The 23,785-nt window shown below is 45.1% G+C and overlaps 1 protein-coding gene across 3 annotated transcripts in view; it reads right to left on the reverse strand.

The window, feature by feature from the left end:
* The window catches only part of STX18 (syntaxin 18), a 120,923-nt gene that overhangs the window by 39,312 nt on the left and 57,826 nt on the right, over nt 1-23,785 (reverse strand). Inside the window, exons 1-3 of one of the 3 annotated variants that reach the window (XM_027103375.1) lie at nt 18,939-19,058; nt 13,749-13,816; nt 997-1,112 (exon numbers count right to left, since the gene is read on the reverse strand). In XM_027103375.1, the coding sequence (XP_026959176.1) occupies nt 997-1,105 (109 nt within the window). In that variant the 5' untranslated portion in view covers nt 1,106-1,112; nt 13,749-13,816; nt 18,939-19,058. Of the gene's footprint in view, nt 1-996; nt 1,113-13,581; nt 13,655-13,748; nt 13,817-18,938; nt 19,059-23,785 lie in introns of those variants that run through there. The other 2 variants (XM_027103376.1, XM_027103374.1) reach the window with 2 other exon arrangements.

Genomic DNA, 23,785 nt, shown 5'->3' on the forward strand with positions numbered 1-23,785 from the left:
TCTCAATGAATGTCCTTAAGGGCAGGGGGCATGATCTCTTTCTACCATAGGGCCGCGTCATCTGAGATTCACGTGAGGAATTTAGCTGATCCATGAAATTATACACAAAATTTTGTGCATATGTATATTTTTTTCTGGCAGGAATGTCTATAGCTTTCAACAGACTCTGCAGGCTGTCCATGGAAGCTTCCCAAACAAAGTCTGTGTCAAGCACAACAGCATCTGGCCAGTTGAACTCTATGCTGTGTTAATGGAATCTGTATCTGCCTAAGCAAATTAAAAAAGAATCAAGGAAGCCACCTCAGCGTCTCAGTAAGATCTAAACATCAGTGAAAGTGAGATGATAATAGTAACCCTAATGCTAGCTATTGTTCTAAGGATGCCATGAGAATTCTCATAAAAACCCTAAGCAATATACCTAAGAGATATACGCTGAGAAATATCTCCATTTTATAGATGAAGAAACTGAGACCCAGGGCGACTAAGTGACTTGCCAAAGGCCATATGGCCAGAACATGGTGGGGCTGGGGTGGGTACGTAAGCAGCCAAGGCTCCAGAGTCTTCCTCTTAACGATGAGAGTCTGATACTGCAGTTTACTTTAATACTCTAAGTAGAGAGTTCAGAGACCTTGCATCCTTGTCCACATGCCATCAACTGCTGCCCCTCTCAGTGCCACCCAGAACACAGGCACACACGCACACACCTCCACACATGATTCATCTTCTCTGACCCTGGTCCCTTGGTAAATTTTTGGTTCTGTGTGGAGAGGTCCTTTCCACCTCCCTCTTCCCATCTGTTTCACTTGAATTCATGGCCTTTTCATTATTTTTAACAGCTTAGGTTAAAACACTAATCAGGAAAAAAGAATTTTAAAGTTCTGAAACCTAAATCGAAATAAGAACACAAAAGAGAGCTTTACGTGGCTGTGCCACGTGCATGATGTAAGTACTGAATTGAGTCACAGCTGGCTGGCTGCATCTTGTGGGGCACGGCACCTTGTGTTCTCAGCTGCTGGATCGCTTCTGAGCAGGTCCTCATGAATGTCTGAGCATCCTGGTCTATCTGGTCTCGTTCTGTGTCCGTCATTCTCCCATATTCAGACATGACATGGCTAACAAAGAGAGAGAGAGGGACAAAATTAAAGGGCAGCAGCAAATGACCACACGTGGAGTCACGGGGTGTGAAAGGAAGAACAAAGTTCCCTGCTGCCGTGACGTTTAAGCTGCGACTTGAAGAATGAGGAGGAACTGGCCAGGCTAAGAGGTGGGAGAACGCTCTAGACAGTAGAACCAACACTTACGAAGGCCGTCAGGAAAAGCTTCCTGAAGACCAAACTGGAGCAGGCCACGCCAGCGAGAGTGTGGCGGGCCTGGAGTGGAATCAGGGCCGGAGCACACAGGCCTTGTTACGAGTGTGGGCTTTGACTTTGAGAACAGCGGGGCAGCTACTGACGGCTGTCACAAAGCACACTGACAGAGTTGGAGTCCCCCAGAGGAACCCCTGGGGGCTGCACGGAGAGCGCTGTGGGGACACCATTTGTGAAGAGCTGTTTCAGGCTGGCATTTCTCCCATGTTGACAAGTGGTCTTCAAAACTCACCATGAAAGAGTTTTAGAACCATTTCACTTCCCCTGATAATCAGTCAAAACTCTAAAGTTACTGAACAAGTAAGGGTGCCCACTTTCAGTAATGCCGCACCCTGAAGCTGTTGTAGCTATATCTCTGTGCTCATTTCTGTAAGACATGGGTGGGTGCTGCAGCATTATCATGAACAGTGATGAGACACCCTGGACACTACAGCTGAAATTCAGAATCACAAAATGTCAAGTTAAAAGGGAACTTAGATAATCATTCCACTTCCACCCACCAGCCGCACTAGCCCCCGTTCCCATCCTCACTGAGAATAAAATACAAAGTCCTGATATTCCCAACCTCCACCTGTGACCATACTTCCTGCCTCTCGTTCCCATTCACTTTGCTCCAGTCACACTGGCCTCCTTGCTATCCCCCAATCAGACACACAACCTTCGGCAGCCTGGGCTCTCTCCCAGCAGATGCCTGCTCTCTCTCTGCCCTCGCATCTCTGCGCACACGGCCTGACCAGAACCAGCCCCACCGACCACCCCCTGTGCCACACCCAGCACTTGCCCTCAGTGGTGGTCACTGCCTGTGTTGGTTATTTTTAGTTTTTATTTTCTTTAGTCTCCCTAATTCTTTTGTTTTAAATTGAAGTACAGTTGATTTATAATGTGTTAGTTTGAAGTGTACATCAAAGTGATGCAGTTATACAGATTCTTCAGTTATACAGATTCTTTTCCATCATCGATTACTGCAAGATGTTGAATATAGCTCCCTGTGTTGTACAGTAGGTCCTTGTTGTTTATTATTTATTTATTTAATTTTTTTTGCGGTACGTGGGCCTCTCACCGCTGTGGCCTCTCCCGTTGCGGAGCACAGGCTCCGGACGCGCAGGCTCAGCGGCCATGGCTCACAGGCCCAGCCACTCTGTGGCATGTGGGATCTTCCTGGACCGGCGCACGAACCCATGTCCCCTGCATCGGCAGGCAGACCCTCAACCACTGAGCCACCAGGGAAGCCCTGTTGTTTATTTTATATATAGCAGTATGTATCTGCTAATCCCCAAACTCTTAATTTATCCCTCCCTACCCCTTTGCCCTTTGGTAACCCCTTTGTTTTCTAAGTCTGTTTCTGTTTAGTAAATAAGTTTATTTGTAACAATTTTTTAGATTCCACATATAAGTGACATCATATGGTATTTGTCTTTCTCTGTCTGACCTACTACACTTAGTATGATAACCTCTAGGTCCATCCATGTGGTTGCAAATGGCATTATTTCATTCTAATTTATGGTTGAGTAACATTCCATTGTGTATATATATATATATATATATATATATATATACACACACACACACACACACACACACACCATATCTTCTTTATCCATTCATCTGTTGATGGGCATTTAGGTTGCTTCCATGTCTCAGCTGTTGTAAATAGTCTGTGCTGGTTATTAAGTCACTGTCTCTCAGCTCCAAAGCCGCCCTCCCACACTCTGCTTTGTGATGTGAGGGCTGCAGCTCCCCAAATCACACTACTCCTCTCCGACTATATGTTCCTTACCTGGCTTGTTTTCCTCTACAGCACTCTGAAATAGTAACATCCATCTCCTCCCAGGAGAATGCAAGCTTCACGAAAGCAGGGACTTTGTCTTGTTTACTTCTGTTTCCCCAATACCTAAAAATGCCGTCCCCCACACAGTAAGTGTGCTAACATTAGCTGAGCACTTAGGATGCGCCAGACACTATTCTCGGTGCCTAACATGTATTTTATTTACTTTTTAATCCTTGCAATTCATTCATTCACTCACTTGTATACTAGCCCCCCATATGTCAGGCACTGTGGCGGGGCTGGAGGTTCAAAGTTAATTAAGTAAGGCTCATTTCTGATTCCCACAGAGGGTACCACACCACAGGGGAGACTGGCACAGACACGGGGGGCACAGGAACTGCGGTGGATGGCACTGGTCTGGAAGTGGACTGTGGGACCCATGCGGGGAGTGGTAAGTTCATGCAGGGGAGGTGCTGGGCAGGTGGAGAGGAAGAGTCTCCACACAGGAGACAGCGGGAGAAGACCTGCTCCAAATCCCCAGCCTGTGGGTCATGGTTGGAATGACCACATAACGTATGATCTACAACAGGACACATCTGAGAATGAAAGGGAAAACAGAAGTATACCAGGTGGTCCCTGTAAACCAAGCATCCTAGCTATGGACCTCTGGGACCCCCTAATTTATTTCAAGGGGCAGCACATCACATGCACCTGGTCAGTGTCTCCACGCTGAATGTGCCTAGCATATGTCTACACAATTTTCCAAAGGAATGCAGACGAGATTATGATAAGTACACATTTATTTAAAGTTACCAAATCTGCATTAGCTGTTTCTTCAGTATTAACAGGTTCCCCCAAATACAACAATCATACAAAATACAAATATGCCACTATCAACTGGAAAGGAGTCCCTGCGGTACGGAAGGTGGGGACTGCCGGCTGGCTTAGTCATTGGAGGATTTTAAACAGAGGAATCTGCATTTTGCATGGGGTCTTCTGTGGTCGCTGGCCTGGAGGTGGATGAAATCAGACCCCAGTTAAGAGGGCACTGAGCATCCAGGAAGAGATGAACAGAGCCTGGGCAACGCCATGTCAGTGGGGGAGAGGAAGCATAACAGATCTGAGAGAGATCTCACAGACCGGGTCTATAAGACTGGGCTGACTGGGTGTGGAGGTAAACGAGGAGACGCCTAGGACACAGAGCACAGAAGAAAGAACAGGTGTGGAAGGAAAGATGGTAAGATGCAGGGCCAAAGACGGCACGGAAAGTTCAGGACGTGACAGATGAGGAGATGGAGCAACTTGAGAAAGGGTTCAAACTCTGATTCTGCTGTGATGTTGTAAGAACAGCACTAGCTATATAATCGGTGTTTGAAACACTCATCAAAAGTAACGAACGCTTGGCTTGCCAGTGACATAGCCCCAAATTAAGAATCACCATAACAAAATGACTACTATTTGGAAAAGGTTAACCATCTGGCCAATAATTCCAAAAGATATATTCTCACGGGACATGCACACCTAACTTTTTCAAACTTTGATTTTATTTCCTTTATGATGTGCAGAGGAATAATTTTATTACAGACTTCAATTTATCTAAATTTTAGATTCAGTTTAAGGAGATTACGTTAGGTATAGGTTTGGATTAGTCAACTTATCTCAGGGAGAAACAAGGAAAAAACCAGAGAAGTAAGTTTATTCACTGGTTCAGAAATTTAAAGGAATAGGCTTTTAAAAATTATCTGGTTGGTTACTATGTTAAGAAAGGGCGAGTTCAAAATTACAAAATACCACGGACATTCTGCCTATTAATTTAATATGCAATTAGATACTTCCTGAAGACAGAGAAGGAGAGAGAATAACGTAAGTTATTTTAGACTCTGTTCCAAAGGTTACTGAAAAGGTTTGGACAAAAGTTAAAGACCACGATCTCATTTTTGCTATAAATATTAATTATGAGCAAGTGTAGTACCTTGCCCATGGTATATGCCCAATATACGTTATGAAATGAAACTGTTAATGTCTGGGCTACATGAACAAAACATAGACCCTGCTCTCAATAAACTCTATCACAACAGGTAATGTCCACAGGCTTATGTACACAACTATACATCATAAACAAAGGTTAACAGCCATATAACACTGTCCATGCATTAACACTAATTCACTGTTCTAAGCACTTCACATATATTTACCCACTTAATTATCAAAATTCTATGAGGTGGGTACTATTATAATTCCCATTTTACGCATGAAGCAACTGAGGCACAGAGAGGTTAAGTAACTTGCCAAGGTCACACAGCTAGGAATTAGCAGAGTTGGGATTTGAACCAAGGCATCCTGGCTCCATACTCTTAACCACTGCTCAAAGCACTTCTTGAGTCATAAAAGGTAGAAGAGTTCAGAAGAGGGGACGCTTATTCCCTATTAGCTAATCAGAAGGAAGGTGATCTATGAACTAAATCTTGAAAGGCAGGATGTAGCCGTGGGAGACAAGAGCAAACACTCTGAGCAATAGAACGGAATCGGGAGAGAGGGAGCCTGTCTGGAGAACAGTCAGTGGTTCAGTTTGGCTGGAGCACAGGCTAGGTAGAAGCGATGAGTTCTTGGTGGGCCTCCAGTATGACTTGAGGAGTTTTATTCTGTAGCCAGTGGAAAGGCAGAGCTTGATGAAGATAAATGTGGCAATTCCACATTTAGCTGGAAGAGAGGGGGGAAAATCAGGTGACGGGTTATGGAAATCAGGCAGAGAATCCTGCCTTATTCATCTTTATATCCCTAGCACAGGTAGGGGCTAGTAAATTTCTGTCGAACTGAAGACAGGAGCCATGGTAGAGCGTGGGTGGCAAGACTGAAAAGGGGTGATGGATCTGAGATGTAAAAATCGTCAGGAACAGAGTAGATGTTGGAGGCAAAGCATCAGCAGACCCTGAGATCTGGGGCCTGGGTGAGCAAGAGACAGTAGTAGAAACAAAGAGCACAGAAGGAAGAGGAGAAAGAACTGGAAGTATGAAAGAAAGAAGCTGCTAACAACACTTGTCCCTATAATGCAACTCAAAAGGACAGAAGTAATGCTCTTGAGACCAGATGGTCTACGATTGATACTTTGTTTTCAAAAGCGAAACCAGGGCAAATGGTCTTCTAAACACTTTGTGATAAAATCTAGACAAAGTAAAGTTCTGAAGTTCTATAATTTATGAAGGAGAAAGGGAAGAGTCACTGTGACATACAGCACAGTGGCCACAAAGCTGACACAGGACTGAGGTTACTGACGCTCACCGCGGCCTGATCAAGAGAACAGAACACTGGTGCAGTCCACAAACTAATAACAGACTGCTTTCACATGACGGACTCAAAAAATATTTGGTTGCCTGGATTTTGTTTAATTGATCTGACTCTTTCCATCCTAAACTTCTGAGGGCTATAGGAAGAGTCTGGCTCCTGGAAGAATGCCAGGAGCGGGAAGCAATGAGAGAAGGGCCATTTGGAGTTAAGAGTCCGGAGACCGGCGCTGTACGGAGAACGGAGACTTACTAGCTCACCAGCAGCTGAGTTTAGGATCAAGTGGGAATCAGACAGAGATCAAAATATTGGCTTTATATGATCACTAACCACACATGGCCCCCTAATGGTGCCTGGCAATTATGCGGTATGTTCTCACTGTGTCTGCTTTCCCACTCTCCCAGGTGCCTGTTTCCTATCTTCTCCTCACAGCTCAAACCTCCAACACCTCCGTCCCCATCTGCAGCATCAGTAATAACTGTGCTTCCTGGTTTCTGAGAGCTCCTCCAAGCTCTCCCCACCTCGCTTCCCATGGGCCGGCACACTGTGCCTTCTCCCCAGCTACTAAGGATGAGGTGTCCATCTCCTAGCTCTGCCCCTCCACCTGGGCACCAGGTTGGCCCCAGTTTCTCTCTCGTGCACCATCAACCGTAAAAGAATTACTGCGCAGACACGGTGCTCAGGCAGTGTCTGGCACACAGTGAACACTACACGTGTTAGTTCCTAATAAAATCAATTTTCCCCGTCTACTGGATCTTTCCTAGCCACATACAAACATGCTGTTATTTCTCCCAACTTAAAAAACAAAAGGAAACCTCTCAAATCCATGTCTCCTATCAGTTACTGTCCAATTTCCCCGCTTTTTTCAGTAAAACTCCTCTGAGACGCTTACAACCCTGTCTCCATCTTCCTGACTATTCTCTCTCGACCCCATCCAAAGGGCCTTTTGCCCTCATCCCCCCACTGTGGTCCTCACTCCCCAGGGTCACCCCTGGGTCATCCTTCCCCTCAGTTACTTTCCACAGATTGGATGGAGCTAATGGCTCCCCTTCCCCTGATTTGCTTTCTCCTCTGTCTTCCCCGACAACACACTCTCCCGTTTCCCTCCTATCTCCCCGGCTGCTGCTCGTTTTCAGGCTTTTTGTTGATACCTTTTACCCTCAGTCCCTCAATCTCTCCACTGTCTACGTTGCTCCCTTGGTGAGTTCAGCTAGGCTCGTGGCTTTTTTTTGGTCGGCGTATATACCAGTTCTACAATGACAAGTCCAAATTTATGTCTTCAGCTTGAACCTCTCCTTGAACCTGAGACACGTATATCTAACTGCCGGCTCAACGTCTCTATTCAGATGTTTAACCTGTGTTGCAAATATGCCCCAAACTGAGCTCCTGCCCGCTCTCTTCAAACATGCTCCCCCATCTGGGTTGATGGCAATTCCATTCCTTCTAGCTGCTCAGGCCCCAAACCTGGAGTCATCCTTGCACCTCTTTTTCTCTCCCAGCTCCCAGCTAATCCATTAACAAATCTCGTTGGCTCTACCTTCAAAATAATTCCAGAATGTGACCTCGTTATCACATCCACTGCTAACCCCTCTGGGCCATGCCATTGGCATCTCTCGCCTGGACTGTAACGTAACCGTAGCCTCCCAGCTGGTCTGCTGCTTCTGTCGTGTCCCTCCACAGATTATTCTAACACACTAGCCTTACTGATCTGTTAGAAAGTTACTCAGACCCTATCAACCCTCTGTACGGACCTTCTAGTGCTTCCCCCGTAAGAGTAAAAGCCGAGGTCCTCACAAGAGCTACATGAGCCGTTAAGACGGCTCACGAGATCTGGCTGCTGCCCCCTCTGAGCTCATCTTTAACTACCACCCCCCACACTCCCCAGTCCCTCCTGCTCCAGCCACCCTGGCCTCCCTGCTGTTCCTTGAACCCTCCAGACATCCTCCTGCATTAGGACCTTACACTTGCTGCCGTCTTCTCCTTCTGGAATGTCCTTTCCCTGGATGATATCTAGATAAACAACTGACTGCTTACTTCTTTTAGGTGTTTACTCAATGTCCCCCCCATCTTAAAAAGTCCTTCCCTAAGCTACGTTTATAAACTTGTACCCTCCCTGACATTTTCTATTTTCCCTTCTCCCCTCCCCCTAAAAGCATTTATCCTGCTCTAACACTATTATGTTTTACTCATTTATTTTGTTTCTCGTCTATCGTCCTCTCCAAAATATAAGTTCCATAAAGGCAGGGACATTTGTCTGTCTGTTCATTACTGCATCCCATCATCACGAGCAATACCTAGGATTTAGGAGGCTGATAAATCAATATCTCAAGAGCCAAATACTTTCTGAATGACCTCACTTAATGCATGAGGCCGACCTGAAGAGGCCTGACACACAGCTACACAACTGTGCTCCTTAATAGGTCCCTCCCGGATTTATTTCACTCCCACCCCGAGACCTGTGGGCACCCCCCCTTCCAGAGCCTTCCCTGGAAAAGTGGAGGCACAGAGAGGCAGGGAATGTGTCCATCCTGATGACAGGACCCCAAGAGAAGAGGGAGGAGTAAGCCTGAGGCTCTTCCCAGGGCCAACCAGGAGGCCAGGCTCCTCTCCTCCCTCATTGTGGCACCTTCCCACGCCCCAACCCCAGGGTCCACATTTTCGGGGGCGGGGGGTCGTTGGAAGGAGAGAAGGAAGCCCACAGGTTCCTGGGGAATGGATGGTCCTCCCCTCAGCAGAACCTGAAAAGCAACAGAGACCTATTTCCCTATCCCAACCCTCCCCAATATTTTGTTTTCTTAACTAGTTTGGCTTAACATGGTAACCCCGGACAGAATGTACTCTACCTGAGGCAGAAGACCCAAGAGACAGGGGAAGGGGCTGGGCAAGCACGCTCCACCCTCCTCCCAACTCCCCGGTCAGGTCAAGGCGGGCGGAGTGAGAGCAGTGAGCAGAGGGGTGGCGAGTCCTGTGCCGCCCCTAATAGAAACCATCTCTCTGGAAACGGAGGCTAACGGGGTCAGGAACAAATAAATAAGACAGGTACCCACTTCCAAGCGGCTATGTACCCTGTGGACGGAGCAGACCTATAAACGACTAATTCCAAAAACATTAGATTAACATCCTCCTACTCTATTTTGACTTAATGGAAACTCAGCTCAGTGAAACTGAAAAGGTCTAAAGGTTAATTTGATAAAACTTATTACTCAATTAAAAGGTGATATTCCTTTAGGAGACATTATATATTAACCTTTTAAACTGGAAATTGACAGTATGGTTATTCTATTAGTAACAACAACAAAAACCAAGTTTCTCCCCCAGGTGGTACTGTTTCGTTGCCAGGATATTGAGGAAAAGGTACGTCTACCAGAAGTGGAGGAATCAGTTTTAATTAAAATCATTCAAGAGATCCAGCCAGAGGCTACCTAGGTAGCATGCTGTTCTGCTCTAGTAAAATGTCATTATTTAAAAAAAATTAAATGGGTCAATAAAGTCTGAGCTCTACATTGTGGAAAAGATTACAGCTTCCTAATTATGCCAAGCTAACATAGCTTTACGGGTCTGAAGGTAATATTTCTCTCCATTCCATGATCACACTCCATCCAAAATCTTCTCAGTAACAAGCCAAGGCCAGCACATTGCATTGGGAGGCAGAGCAGTAAAAAAAGAAAGGCTTTAAACAGTCTACCACCTTTGGGAGGGAGAGCTTGATGGGAGAAGATAAGGATGGCCTTTCTCCATCTGGAGAGAATGTAGGGCATGGAGGGGAATGCTTACTCCCTAGTCCTCCTGTTTCTACATGAATCCACTCCTCTAGCGTGACACCTAACCTCAGCATCCTCCCTCCTGCCCCTCCCTTGGGGGCAGGGACTTCTCTGATTGGCAGCCTGGCAGAAGGACCTGGGCATGGGCGTGAACACACGTGGAGCCACGGCTCCTCTCTGTCCTCTCCTCTGGGTCTGCCTGCCCTCTCTCTCATATGCTATCAGGGGCCTCTGTGCTCTCTGTGCTCCGGGGCTGTGACCGTTCAGTGGCACTAATGGCTGAGTGCGTCTAATTCAGGAGCCTTCAGCAAGGTCACCCTCCTGCAGACCTAACCTCTGCCGCCACCCTAGGTTTCACTAGTGATCACGCTGAGAACACGTCCATCTCTGTCAGGTCGACTTGACTCTGGCATCCTCTCTCTCTCTTTCTCTCCCTCCCTCCCCCTTCTGGCAGGAAATTAGAGGTGCTTTCTTTATCAACTGACCCCTGACGCAACCTCATCACAGGTCAAATGGGATTCCAATTCAGGTACCATTCACCAAGGGACTTCTATGTGCCAGGAACTCTCACACATCTCTTTTAATTCTCACAAGAACATTATTCACACTTTATTTAAAAACAAACAAAAAAAGCAAGCACAAAGATGTGAAGTGAGCTGTATACACTTACATGATTAATACATGGCAGAACTGGGACTAGAACCTAGGTGTGATTGACCCTCAAAGTCCCTGATCTTACAAAGGGACCAAAACAGGGGTAGGAGTGAAACTCAGACTGCACTGGCTGGCCATGAACTGCAACTGGGAAAAGGAATTAAAGACTGAGTTTCTATAATGGGGTAATGACTGGTCAAGACTAAGAAAGCCTCAGGAGCTCTAGTTCTGCTGACGCTGCAGCCACACAATCAGTAAGTGGCAGGGTGAGATAGGCTCCAGGGAGCCTGGTCCTCCGCCCCAGAGTGTGCTGCCATGGTAGCCGGGAAAGGGGGAGGCCGAGGCCAGCTGCCCACTGTCCTGAGCAGGGGCATGAGGACTTGGAGTTAAGTCCACACCTGCTCTGGAAACACTGACACACTGTGGAGCTGAGCTGTGCTGTTCGAGGAGAAATGCCTTAATCCCACCATTATAATCAAAAGTTTAAAACTACTGCAAAGTTACAGAATAGCAGCCTTATAATCTTTTTGTAAATCCACTGCTTTTTAAAAAAATTTTATTTATTTAATTCATTTATTTTTGGCTGCATTGGGTCTTCGTTGCTGCGCGCGGGCTTTCTCTGGTTGCGGCGAGCGGGGGCTACTCTTCATTGCAGTATGCATGCTGCTCACTGCAGTCGCTTCTCTTGCTGCAGAGCACGGGCTCTAGGCACGCGGGCTTCAGTAGTTGTGGCGTGCAGGCTCAGTAGTTGTGGCGCACGGGCTTAGTTGCTCTGCGGCATGTGGGATCTTCCCGGACCGGGGCTAGAACCCGTGTCCCCTGCACTGGCAGGCAGATTCTTAACCAATGCACCACCAGGGAAGTCCCCTCATTGTTTTTTCCTTTTGCACTGCATTTCAATTGTTCTGTCTTATTTGAATCTCCTGACAAGCGGCAAGTGATCATCACTCTCATTATTTACAGCAGGGCTCCTTAAACCTTTTCTGAAAGGGGCCACAGAGTAGACATATTAGACTTTGAGGGCCACACAGCCTGTCACAGCCACTCAGCTCTGCTGTCATAGTGTAAAAGCTGCCAGTGATAACATTCAAATGAATGGGTGTGGCGCTGTTCCAATAAGCTTTATTTACAGACACCAAAAATTTAATTTCATATAATTTTCTTATGTGATAAAATATTATTATAATAATAATTATTATTTTTTAAAACTGGTTTTATTTCTTATGTATTACAAGTATACTGTTAGGAGGGACAGTGTATTTGATTAACCAGGGAAGAGGAGGTGGGGCACTGGCCCAGCATCTTCCCTTAATTTCATCTTCTTTTTTTTTTTTTTTTAATATTTCTTTCTTTCTTTATTTTGGTTGCACCAGGTCTTAGTTGCGGCATGCATGTGGGATCTAGTTCCCCGAACAGGGATCGACCCCGGGCTCCCTGCATTGGGAGGGAGGAGTCTTAACCAGAGCCACCAGGGAAGTCCCTATTGCTATTATTTTCCCTCCAGCCATTTAAAAATATAAGGACTATTCTCAGCTCACAGGCTGTACAAAAATAGGCAGCGGACTGGACTTGGCCTATAGGCTGTGGTTTGCTGACCCCTGGTTTAGAGGAAGACACTGCATTTTACAGATTAAGTGACTTTCTCAGGTTTGCACGGTTAATAAGGGGACAGGGTGGCTTGAACTAAACCAACCTTTAAAGCATTCACCTGGCTGGATGCCTTTTCAAGGAAAAGGGGAGTTAATAATGGATTTCCATGAGAGATCTCTACAACCACTTATTTAACCTAAGTTGTAAAGTACTAAAGAAAGGAGCTGGAACTGACAGGCTTATACCAGTTTTATTAAGCTTTCCAAAATGACTGTCGCTTCCATTTTTATGCACTATAAAATTAGCATCTGATGTACATACACCTTTAGAAATAAAATTTACACTGCCATCTAGTGGTGACCAACTATTTTAACTGAGAACTTTAAAATAAGGTTTTCTTGGTACTAAGCATTAGAATAATTTAGTATATTCCAAAATTATGCAAATGAAATACAGTTAAAAGTATAAAGTAGACAAACTGGTAGAGATTATTTAAAATTCACCTGGGGCATAATTATTTTCTCCGTTAAAGAATTTATATGAAACATTTTCACTTTTGCATATATTGACAAAGTTTTTTTAAAAATCAGATTTTTTCTGTATTTTCTAACTGTGATAGGAAGGCTTCTGAAGGGCAAAATCCCTTGTTTTATAACGATGAACTCCTAAAAAGATGCTTCTAATGATGTCACTTCGTATGTCTAATCCAACTTTTCCATTAATTTAGGTAATACACTTGAAGCTGACTCCTATGGTAGAAATGCCACACTAAAGCCAGGTGCAAATGTAGGTCAGGGAAGAGCAGGAGGCATGATATCTGCACGGCGGTGTTCCTGTGTCTACTGAGAGCTGGAGTCTATTCCAGAAGCCACTTTGGAAGGCTCGATCAAAATGCTTTTTCTTTTTAAAAATCAACCTAACCAAAAGTTTCTTCACTAGAGGCAAGAGCTCTTGTCTTTCCAAATGGCATTTTTACATGACCTGCATTATCTCTTCATTTGCTCAGCAATATGCATTCAATGAGAAACTGCCCCATTTCTCTCTGCATGTTTCACAACATATATGGCACACAAAGAGCTACAGACACATGGGAACATCAGAATAGGGGACATTGCTGTGAGGATATGGTGACTTTGAGGACATGGGGTATGGCTGAGCTTACCTTGGCTGGGGGGAGCCCCTTTTTGCTCTGCAGATATTCTTCCACTGCCAAACTGACCTTCCCCATTACAACCCTAAGTTAGTAAAAAGTGAGGACAAAAAGCTCAAAAGGAATATAGGTGTGGAAAAGAACAGTCACTAAAATCATGGTAAGAAATAGACACTTACCTATAAGCATTAATATAATCTTTCCTGTGTTCGAGAAGAAAATCTCTCAGTTTGCCAATGTGTGAAATCTATAATGAAAAGAAAGCAAACGATTTATATGGATAAATATGTTACGCTCATGTGCAACAAATTTTAAATTAGTAGAGAATGGAATGCAGGTAGTAAAAAGATTTTGAAGCTACAAACTGGGTATCTCTGGTTTTAGACTCCTGTATGATCACTGACTTGTTGGGTGGCTTTGGGAAAGTCACCCACATTCCTGGGTCTTGGTCTCTTACCGATGATGGTTCCTTCTTCCTATAATTGTTGTGATCTGTGACATAACGAAGAGATGATCTCTAAGGAACTTCGAGATTCAATGAGATAGTACATGTCTAGTAACTACACAGCATGTACTCAATAAAGGCCAATTCCCTTCCTTATATGTCTTATATCCAAAATTTTATAGAAAAATATTCCTTCTTCCAAGTGTTCTAGGGGATGGATTCTAAGGCTGGAGCTATCAAGTGTATAAATAGAGCCCATGCAGAACAGGAGAATTAAAGAAAAGATGCAGGAGCAACAATTTATCCCTACACAGCAAGTCTCCATTTTCCCTACTTCCACGGATGAACAAAACAGACACAAAAGTACAGAGGACGGAATTTGTGATGGCTCATTTCTAGTACTAAAGCATGTGTCAGGTAATGTGTGTGGAATGAGGGATTAAGAAACAAATAAAATAAAAAGAGGTAGGAAGAAACCTAGGATCATGGTCAACATGGACAAAAGTGTTTCCAGAAGGAGAGAATGATTAACTAAGTTGGTGGCCTGCTCTGTCCTTTGACCACAGCTCACACTAGTTTCCTCCTAATGTCCTTTGTACTTATTCCAAACATACGGAGCCCCATCCTTGAAGGATGTGCTGAACTTTCATCTTTTTCATGAAAGTTTTTCTGTCAAGGCCAACTCAGGCTAATTTTCACTTTGCTCTGAACTTAAAAGCACTTCTGCATCCCACCCACTGGGCACTCAGCTACACACAGCCACGTCCCCTGGCTTCACTTTTGCATGCACGCCTCTTTCTTGGGGGTTAGGAACCATGCAAGGAGGGGCTGCACAGCTTCCCACATGGCTCTAAGCACAACATGAAGCCCAGAAGGTGTCAGTCAGTATTTGTGGAATGAGTAAATGTTTAAATGCAAAAATAGTATTTACCACTAAAGAAACATTCAGCATTTGTCTGGAGACAGGTCAGTAAGGGTTCAGTTAAATTTCTCACAGAGTCTAGACTAAAAGCAAATATGGTTCAGAAAAGCACCCTTAGGCATCTATAAGAGCATGAATCGAAGAAAAACTGAACTATGGCCACAATATTCATTTATTTACCAGATTACAAACAACAACTGAGACAGCCAGAGTCTGTCCAGCATCCCTGGCTCCGTGAGGAACTTCCCCACACACGACCTTGTTCTTTCCCAGCAGCCCATTGTGGGCACTGACGTCACCACGCTCATTAACCAGGTTGGGAAAGTGAATCTTGCAGAAGCTAAGTGACTTGTTCCCAGTCACATGGTTAGTGCCTGGTGGGGCTCAGAGGCAAGCCTGGGACTCTGAGTTCAAATTTGTCCCGTCTTCCACAACTAAGCCACAGCTGCCTTCCTCACACTCTTACTCCTATTTTCCACTGACGCTGCATTTTAAAATCTGACTTTTAAGATTGTTGGGAAAAAAATTTAAGAGATGTGCAAACAAGGTATTTACTGTACCACATACAAGATTTAATCAAGTTAAGTTTAATACATTTCAGTGGTTTCCATTCCCTTCCCCAACCCCTGCCTGCAAGGGGCCAGGAGCAGTAAAGCAAGAGGAATGGAGGGTGCGGTGCATTGGGCAGGGAGGAATTCTGCTTTTAAAACACACTGCAGCCAAAGGAAGCATCTCTGCCGGCCGACTTGCCAAAGGGCAGCTAATTGTCATCTCTGGGCCTAACCAATGGGATTGAGTCCAAACCCCAAATGCAGCACTCAAGGCCCTTCACAATTCAGCTCCAAAAGTCCTGAGCGGCCTCAGTCCTGCCGCGCTCCCCACAGACCACAATGACTCATTACCGACTGGTTTCTCTTCACCAGAGTGCAAGCTCCTAGAGGTTAAAGGGTCCTCTCTCTTTCCCCAGAACCTGTCAGGCACAGTTCCTGGCGCAAAGCAGAGCCTCAGAAACTTTTACTAAATGTTGAATAGGTAGTGGGTACTGAATAATCCCCAAAGGATTATACCTACTGTGGTAGTCAGGGTAATGCCATTACCTCCACCCAAAGATGTCCAAGTCCTAACCCCTGGAACCTGTGACTATATTATGTTACATGACAAAGGGGAATTATTGTGACAGATGGAATTACGGTGCTCATCAGTTGACCTTAAAATAGGGAGAATACCCTGGATTAATACTGGAGTATCCAGGTAGGTAGGCCCCTATGTAATCACAGGGTCCTTAAATGGAGAACAGGGAGGCAGAAGAGAGAGTCAAAGCGATGCAACGGGAGAACAGCTCAATCCAACATTGCTGGCTTTCAAGATGGAGGAAGGGAGCCAGAGGATGAAGGCAACGTCTGGAAGCTTGAAAAGACAAAGTAATGGATTCTCCCCTAGCATTTCCAGAAAAGAACAGAGCTCTGCCAGCACCCTGATTTCAGTCTAGGGAGTCCCATTTTAGACTTCTGACCTACAGAACTAGAAGATAGTACGTTTTTCTTGTTTTAAGCCACCAAACTTGTGGTAATTTGTTACAGCAGCAATAAGAAACTAATACACTTTGTCTCAGTTTGGGGTGCTATAACAAAATACCACAGGCTGGGTGACTTTAACAACAAACACTTATTTCTCACAGTTCTGGAGGCTGGAAAGTCCTGGTCAAGGTGCCAGCATATCTGGTGCCTGGTGAGGGCCCTCTTCCTGATTTGTAGAGAGTTGCCTTCTTGCTGAAACCTCAGATGGTGGTCTTGTGTCTCTTCCTCTAAGGGTACCGATCCCATTCACGAGGGCTCCACCCTCATGACCTAATTAGGTCCCAAAGGCCTCACCACTAAATACCATCCCATTGGGTAGTAGGGCTTCAACATATGAATTTTGGGGTGACACAAACATTCAGTCATAGCATACCTGTTTAAAGCCTTATCCAAAACGGTTTTTTTTTTTTAAAAAAAAGGAGTCATAGTTTTCAATGAAAAGTTTGAACGGGCCCAAAGGAATCTACTACGTAGGCTAGACCCAGCAGCACCCCCCAGCTTTAGCTAATTTCAGTCCACCAGGGTAGAATGGTGCAAGGGGATAAGTGCCAGGAACAAGAAGGCCCTGCAGGCATCCCAGAAAACATGCTTACAAGAAGTTTCCCTTAAAGTACAACAGATGTGATCCCAATTTCTTATGACATGATACCTGAGATTTGCTTCAAAATAATATGGAGGTGGGGAGGAACACAGGAAAGAGGATCAGTCCTGCGCTGACAGCTGAAGATGGGCACGTGCGCACAGGCGGGCTCCTTACACTCTCGGCCTACTTTAGTATATACTTGACATGTTTTCTTAACAAAACATGATTTTTTAAAAAATCTCCCATTTTGCAGTCTCTTTTAACATGTTTGGTGATTCTGAAGTACAGATTTTCTGCTGCCAAACTAGTAATAACCCACATTTGAACCAACACCTCAACCCCACGCAAAATCTCTAGCTATTTTATTTCTAAGTACTTGCAAGCCTTGCTTAAAGTTCCATTTAAGTGGATCAATGCCATTTAAAAAAAACCACCACCAACAAAACCTTCATTGAGTTTACTACGTGCCAGGCTCTCTTCCAAGATCTCCCCACACATTAGCTCATCAAATTCTCCCAGCTACACAAGATGGGTAACATCATCACACCTATTTTACAGATGAGGAAACTAAGTCAGAGACAGGGTAAGTAATTTGCTCAGGAACACATTTGCTCAGGAAGCCTGAATGGAACCCAGCATTCTAAGTATCAGGCTTGAGTTCTTAATGCCCAGATTTAAGCACAGATTCTTGGCAGGTGGCAAGTGCAGTTTCCCAGTATAGTAATCACAAAGAGGGATGACTGGGAACCGAGAAAAGCATCCAGTGAGCAACAGCAAGCTGTTTTGTCTTGTGTCTGTATTCAACAGTGCACTACACACCTGATGTTACCCAAGAGTGACATACCAGGCATGTGTGTGCCAGGAAGTGTGTGAATTGCTCACTATGTGCCGTCATCGGCTCCCCTATAACAATCAGTTGAGTTAGACGTTACCCCCATTCCCGTTTGATAAACATGGAAACTGAGGCCCACGTGAGGTCGGTCACAGGATAATAAGGGGAAGAAGTGGCATGGATCACGGGTCTGTATGACTCAAAGGCTAAGTTATTTATTCTACATTATATGGTCAAAAGACTAATAAACTATTACTATTTAGCTTATTTAAGTTTGAGGCTTTTCTTCACAGAAATATAAACTGGGTTTCATGTGACAGCATTTGTATATATTGATTTTTAAAATGTTTTCAACTACAGTGGATACAGAAAGATCTGCAAGAACGGTTTTTTGAATGTTTCCACGTAGAGCGCTCGTTTTATAAGCCACTCAAAGTAGGAACGTGCCCATATCCAAAGTGCCTGTTTTTACCACTGAAGTCTCCTCCTCCTAGCTCGGCTGTTATTCCTTGTGTTTGTGACACGGGAGGCTTGGAATTCGCAAGGATGCTGGGAGGAAGGCCCACAGCTGTGAGCAAGGAACCAGGATGGTCAGAAAGACTGGCGGTGCAATGGCGACCCGTTCACCCTGAGTATCAATCATCAAACTGCCTCAAAACACAGTTTAAACAAGTAATGAAGGCAACTTCCAGGACTGGGTCTCTTCCCCGTGTCTGAGTTCCTCTACCTCCTCGCCTAGTGCGGGGCGGGGTATGAGCAGAGGAGCAGACTCCGGGCAAAAGACTGAGGGGTTTGGGTGGAGCAGGGCAGACGAGAGAAACAGGTACGGAATCCAGGGAGTTGGTTGAGCTTCTTGGTTCTAATCTCTGCTCAATCTCCACCACTTACTCTGAAAGGGACCTTGATTCCCCCCACCCCCTTCAGGCTTCGTGTGGAGGGACCCCAGCTGGACAAACTTCCTCTTCTGTCTCCCAATGCTTCACTCACGCGTCTGAGGGAAGAGGACTTACTGGTGTAGGGTTTGGAGACAGCAGTGAGCACACTCGGCAACAGGCAGAGAGGGTCTGTTCTGGCCAGCGCTCCACCCATATTTGGCCACAAATCTAAAGCCAGGTTCTCCGTTTGGCTTTTTCACGTTCTGACTCCTGTATTTCTTTCAGGTAGTTCCAAAATTGTGCTGGGAAAAAAGAGGTGTTTTTAATAAACTCCCTAAACTCTTAACCTTTGCCAACTGAAATTTTGAGCAAGTTGCTTAATCTCCCTGAGCTTCACTACAACGGGAGGGCAGTAAAAATGATTCTTTAAAAATAGAAATAGCACGAGTTAATAGCTAACTTTTATCGAGCACATGCTGTGTGGCCGGCATCAGTCTAAACACTGTGCATCAATTAGCTCATTTACTTCTCCTAATAACCCTGTGGGATAGGTTCCACTATAATCCCACTTTACAGATAAGAAGACACTGAAGTAACACATTTCATATAAATGGTTCAAAATAAACAGGGGACTGTGACTCCCAAACCAGGTACCTGTGTGCTTTCAGCCTCTGCAAGTCTGCCCACGAAGACAAACCTACCATCCCATCCGAGCGCAGTGGGTCTCTGAGGGCTGCTCTCACCACAGTGCACACAGAACGTTTTAAGATCAAAAGTACCCAATGCTGAGATGCCTTGTTCAGGTCAAATGCAATGTCAACAGCTATGGGTCAGCGCAAAGCCAAGAGCCACACTCCAGGGTCAGCCAGGATCTGGCTTCTCCACAAAGCTGATACTCAACTAAACAGTTGTTTAAACTCCATTCTAAAATGACAGGCATTCATGTGACTCATCCTTTTCTTTCTCTGAAGATAAATCAAGTTCACTTTTAAGTGACTGTATTCGAATAAGGCTAATTTCAAAAATCATCAAGACACTGAACTTCCCCACAAAACACACCTACCGTATAAGCAGACTGATTATAAAAAACAGTAGCAGTGGTCCCTATGTTAGATGCATTTGACAGGGAAAAACAGATTCTCACATTACCTGTTGTTACACATAAAGCTTTTACTAGGAGAGACCAAACAAAGACATCCCAATATGTGCACTGCTTGACATGGACTCAGCCCCAGGGACTCAACCCCATGGATGGTTGCCCACAAGCATGTTGCTGAATGGAGGGAAAACCAAGGTTGTGCACAGCATGTACTTAGGTAAATTATATGAAATACAGACCTGAAGCTGAACCCACAGAGAGAGAGAGGAATCTAAAAGACTGCTCATCAAAACACTGATGGCTGTCTGGGTGGTTAAGATTTGAAGACTTTGCTTTTTCCTAATACCTTTTCGTACCTTAAAATTTTTCTACACTTCGTATGTGTAATCTTTGCAACCAGACAAAAAAATGTTTTTAAACAAAATGGTAAACCTTGCCTAACTAAGAGTGTATACTGACTGACTCCCCAGGCCCCTCAGGGTCAAATCCAATTCCTTGAGCCTGGGACCCCCTAGTGTTCCTGGCCCTGCTGACTTCTCCGGGTTCAGAGCCCTCCCCCATCTCCCAATCCCGGTCTTCTGACTTACTCCTACTCTGCTCAGGGGATACACCTCCCGGAAGTCTTCTCTGCCATTTCCAGGCCAGGTTAAGGACCCCTCACAAGCATCTCTTTTTCAGGGATGTCACCATCTTGTTTTGAAATGTTTTCATGTCTATCGGACATAATCTGCTCAGGCATATGCCTAGCCCAAAGCGGCTCTCCAAAAATGATTTAATGCTCCGAACTGAACTGACTTTCTATCCGCTTCAAGAATTACTAGCAGGGTAAAATAAACTCCAAACACAGTAAGTCTGCTATATACTTTACATTATCCACTAGATGGCAACACATGTATTATAGCAGGAGTAGTAACAGGAACTCTCAAAAATATCACAGTTTTTTCCCAAGGGCTTTAAAATTTTCTCTGGTTCTGTATTTTTGATCTAGAATCAAAGGATTATTAAAGGTTAATTGTGCTGTGCAGGCTGAAGCTGAAATGACACTGTTTTGAAACAGACACGTGCACTTGGATGAGTCCAAGGTTTTAAAACACTGCACTCCTGGCAGGTTCAACACAAAGGCAGCTCTGGAGCATGGCTGCCATCTGCCGTCCCAGGCGGCGGGCCCAGTTTTGTTTATGTGTGTCATCCACAGCACAGACCTCCTAGCAGCTCCTTCGTGGGTGTTTTGTAAATTACCCAAAGCAAGATAAACTGTAAAACAAAAACCCTGCTACAAAACTGAGGGATTCTTCTCAAAGCACGACTGCATTTTCACTGCAGGGGGGTTCAAAGCAGCCACCAGTGTCCTCTGCAGATCACAGCAGTGGCCTGACTTGCAACTCCCCTAACTACTCTCCCCCGCCACAGGAATTCTGTTCTGGCGCTCATAACACTTCCAACAAAGACCTGATTGATTATGAAACACTAAGTACTGATTTGCATAATTTGCCTCCGCAAGAGACAGCCATTGTTAAAGATTAAAGAGACTCCGGTAAGGCCCTCTGGCTTATTGTAAAAAGTTCCCTGTAACACAAAATCGTTATTTTTTTCATTCAATCAGTGGACACAGCTTGCTGTCCAGTTTAGTAGGCAGCCAAAGGACAGTCAGAACAACCACTGTTGTACAAATGTTTGCCAACTACTGATAAGCTAAAACGACTTTTCACAAGGATCATGTTCCCAAGTCTAATCTGGAGGCCCACTAACTAAATTCCAAATCCACTTCCCTTCAGTCATAATTGAAAAATGCATCAATACCAATTATAGCTAAAAGTTCAGAACCGTCACAGCTCTGGAGCGCGACGACTCTGCTGAAGTCACAGTGAGGGTTGTCTGAGTCCTGTCCCCATCCCCGTGCTAGAGAAGCTCCCAGTGACTGGTCACCCACAAAAGAGCCTGGCATGGCCACAGACATTCCTTCGGTGCTGGGGTCACAGCAGTGAGTGTGTTAAGGGATTACATGTATGAACTGTTCTTTTTCACTTCTTTCCTTTCAGCAATTGTTTAGTAATAAGCAAGTAATAAGCAAGGAGTCTGAGCCTCCTCCTGTCACTTCCACCCTAATTTCTACTGCACGAGGCCACCCTTCAGCGCGTACAGGGCCCTGGAGGGGTGGCAGCCACTCTCCCAGTCCTTGCACAAGCCCCTCCTGAAGCACCATACTCCCTCGGCTTCCAGGACCCCACTCTCCCCAGGTTCTCTTCCTAAACCTCTGACAACTTTGCTTCACCTTCTTTCCTTGCCTCTTCCGCCTTTGCACACCTCAGAAACTTAATGAAGCTCAGCACTGACACATTCTTGCTTAACCCACCCCTTCCACCCATAGCTTAATTTACCATCTACAGAAAATGCCCACCCAGCCCCTGCCTCCCTCCTGTGTTCCAGGAGCGTATTCAACCGTCTACTGTGTGTCCCACCGGTGCCTCAAAAGCTACATGTCCCAAAGCCTTAGTCATCCAACCACTCACGCTCGATCCTCCTGACTTACTCTCAGCCCCTCCTTGTCCCCACAAAGAGAAAGAGCCCCCCCCCCTCTCTCTCTCGATTCCCCAAGTTAGAAAATCTCAGGACATTTTGACTCTTCCCTCTTTTTCACCCCACAAAGTAAACTGGTCAGCCAGGCCTCTCCACGCCACTGGCTGAAAATCTGCCAAAGCAATGGGCACCTACAAACCAGTTTCTCTGCCTGCTTTCCCACACCCACCCCAGAGCCCAGACCCTCAGAGCCCTTCCCTGATCCAGCCTCCTCTTTCCGCCTCTGCCCTTTGGCACTGCTGTTTTGCCTGGAACATCTTATTTCTCATCCACCAAGCACTCAAATGTGCTGGGCCCTAGGAGGTTTTAAAATATGGCATTCTGGGTTCACTTCCCACTTTCTCTGTATGATGCCTTCGGGAGGCATGCTGTAAGTGTCTGTTAGCTGAATGTTATAAATGTTCGCTGCATGTATATATGTTATACACATTACATATATACATGCATATATATGTGTGCATATATATAACATAAATGTTAGTTGAATATATAAAGTGCTCTACCCCATCAGTCTGGAAACCTCACTAGAAAAGAAGACACAGACATTCTTGATCTAAGGAAACTGTCATCAGTGGTTAAATAACCTGTTCTGGAATTTTGCTGAGAACCAGTGCCAACCTTACTGGTTTGCAGTTTCCAGAATTCAGCGTATGTTTTCTAATAGAGGGGCGGGGGGTGGGGGGAGAGGGGGAGAGGGAGAGGGAGAGAGAGAGAGAGAGAGAGAGAGAGAGAGAGAGAAAGAGAGAGAAATGTGTACTTGAAAGAGGAGAGACAGTGATTCTTCTAGTTCCAGCCTTCTACGCCAGCTTCATAGATCCTGAGGAGCAGACAATAGGGAGGGTCACACGGAGGGGACAAGGACAATTAACAGGAGTTGAGATGAATTTAGTGGTCTAATTTCTGATATTAGCAACTAACCTTCAAGCAACCTGAAAGGTATTATTTTCTAATACTAAGCCCCTATCTCCTTTTAAGAAATTAAAAAAGTAAAATCTTAGATTCTTAGTGCTAATGACATAATGAACGAACTCATGACAATTTTCAAAAGCTGAGTAGCACCGTAGGGCTTAATGACCCATGAAGCTCAATGCAATTCCATTTTAAAACAGGTCTAGGACTCTTAACCTCAAGGAAAAGTAAAAGCATATCATGTTCTCAACCTCTTCCTCCCCAATCTCTCTGCCCCAGCTTTCTCTTTACATCTCATTGTCTTCAGGTTCACACTTTAATCTCATTAAACATTTTAATTCCCATTCTACTGGCTCCCCAAACTGCATGGGTTTGGCATTGCTGGCACATACCCTCC

The sequence above is a fragment of the Aethalodelphis obliquidens genome, unplaced genomic scaffold (genome assembly GCF_003676395.1).
Source record: "Aethalodelphis obliquidens isolate GAN/ISIS:26980383/991018 unplaced genomic scaffold, ASM367639v1 scaffold6, whole genome shotgun sequence".
NCBI classification, from domain to species: Eukaryota; Metazoa; Chordata; class Mammalia; order Artiodactyla; family Delphinidae; genus Aethalodelphis; species Aethalodelphis obliquidens.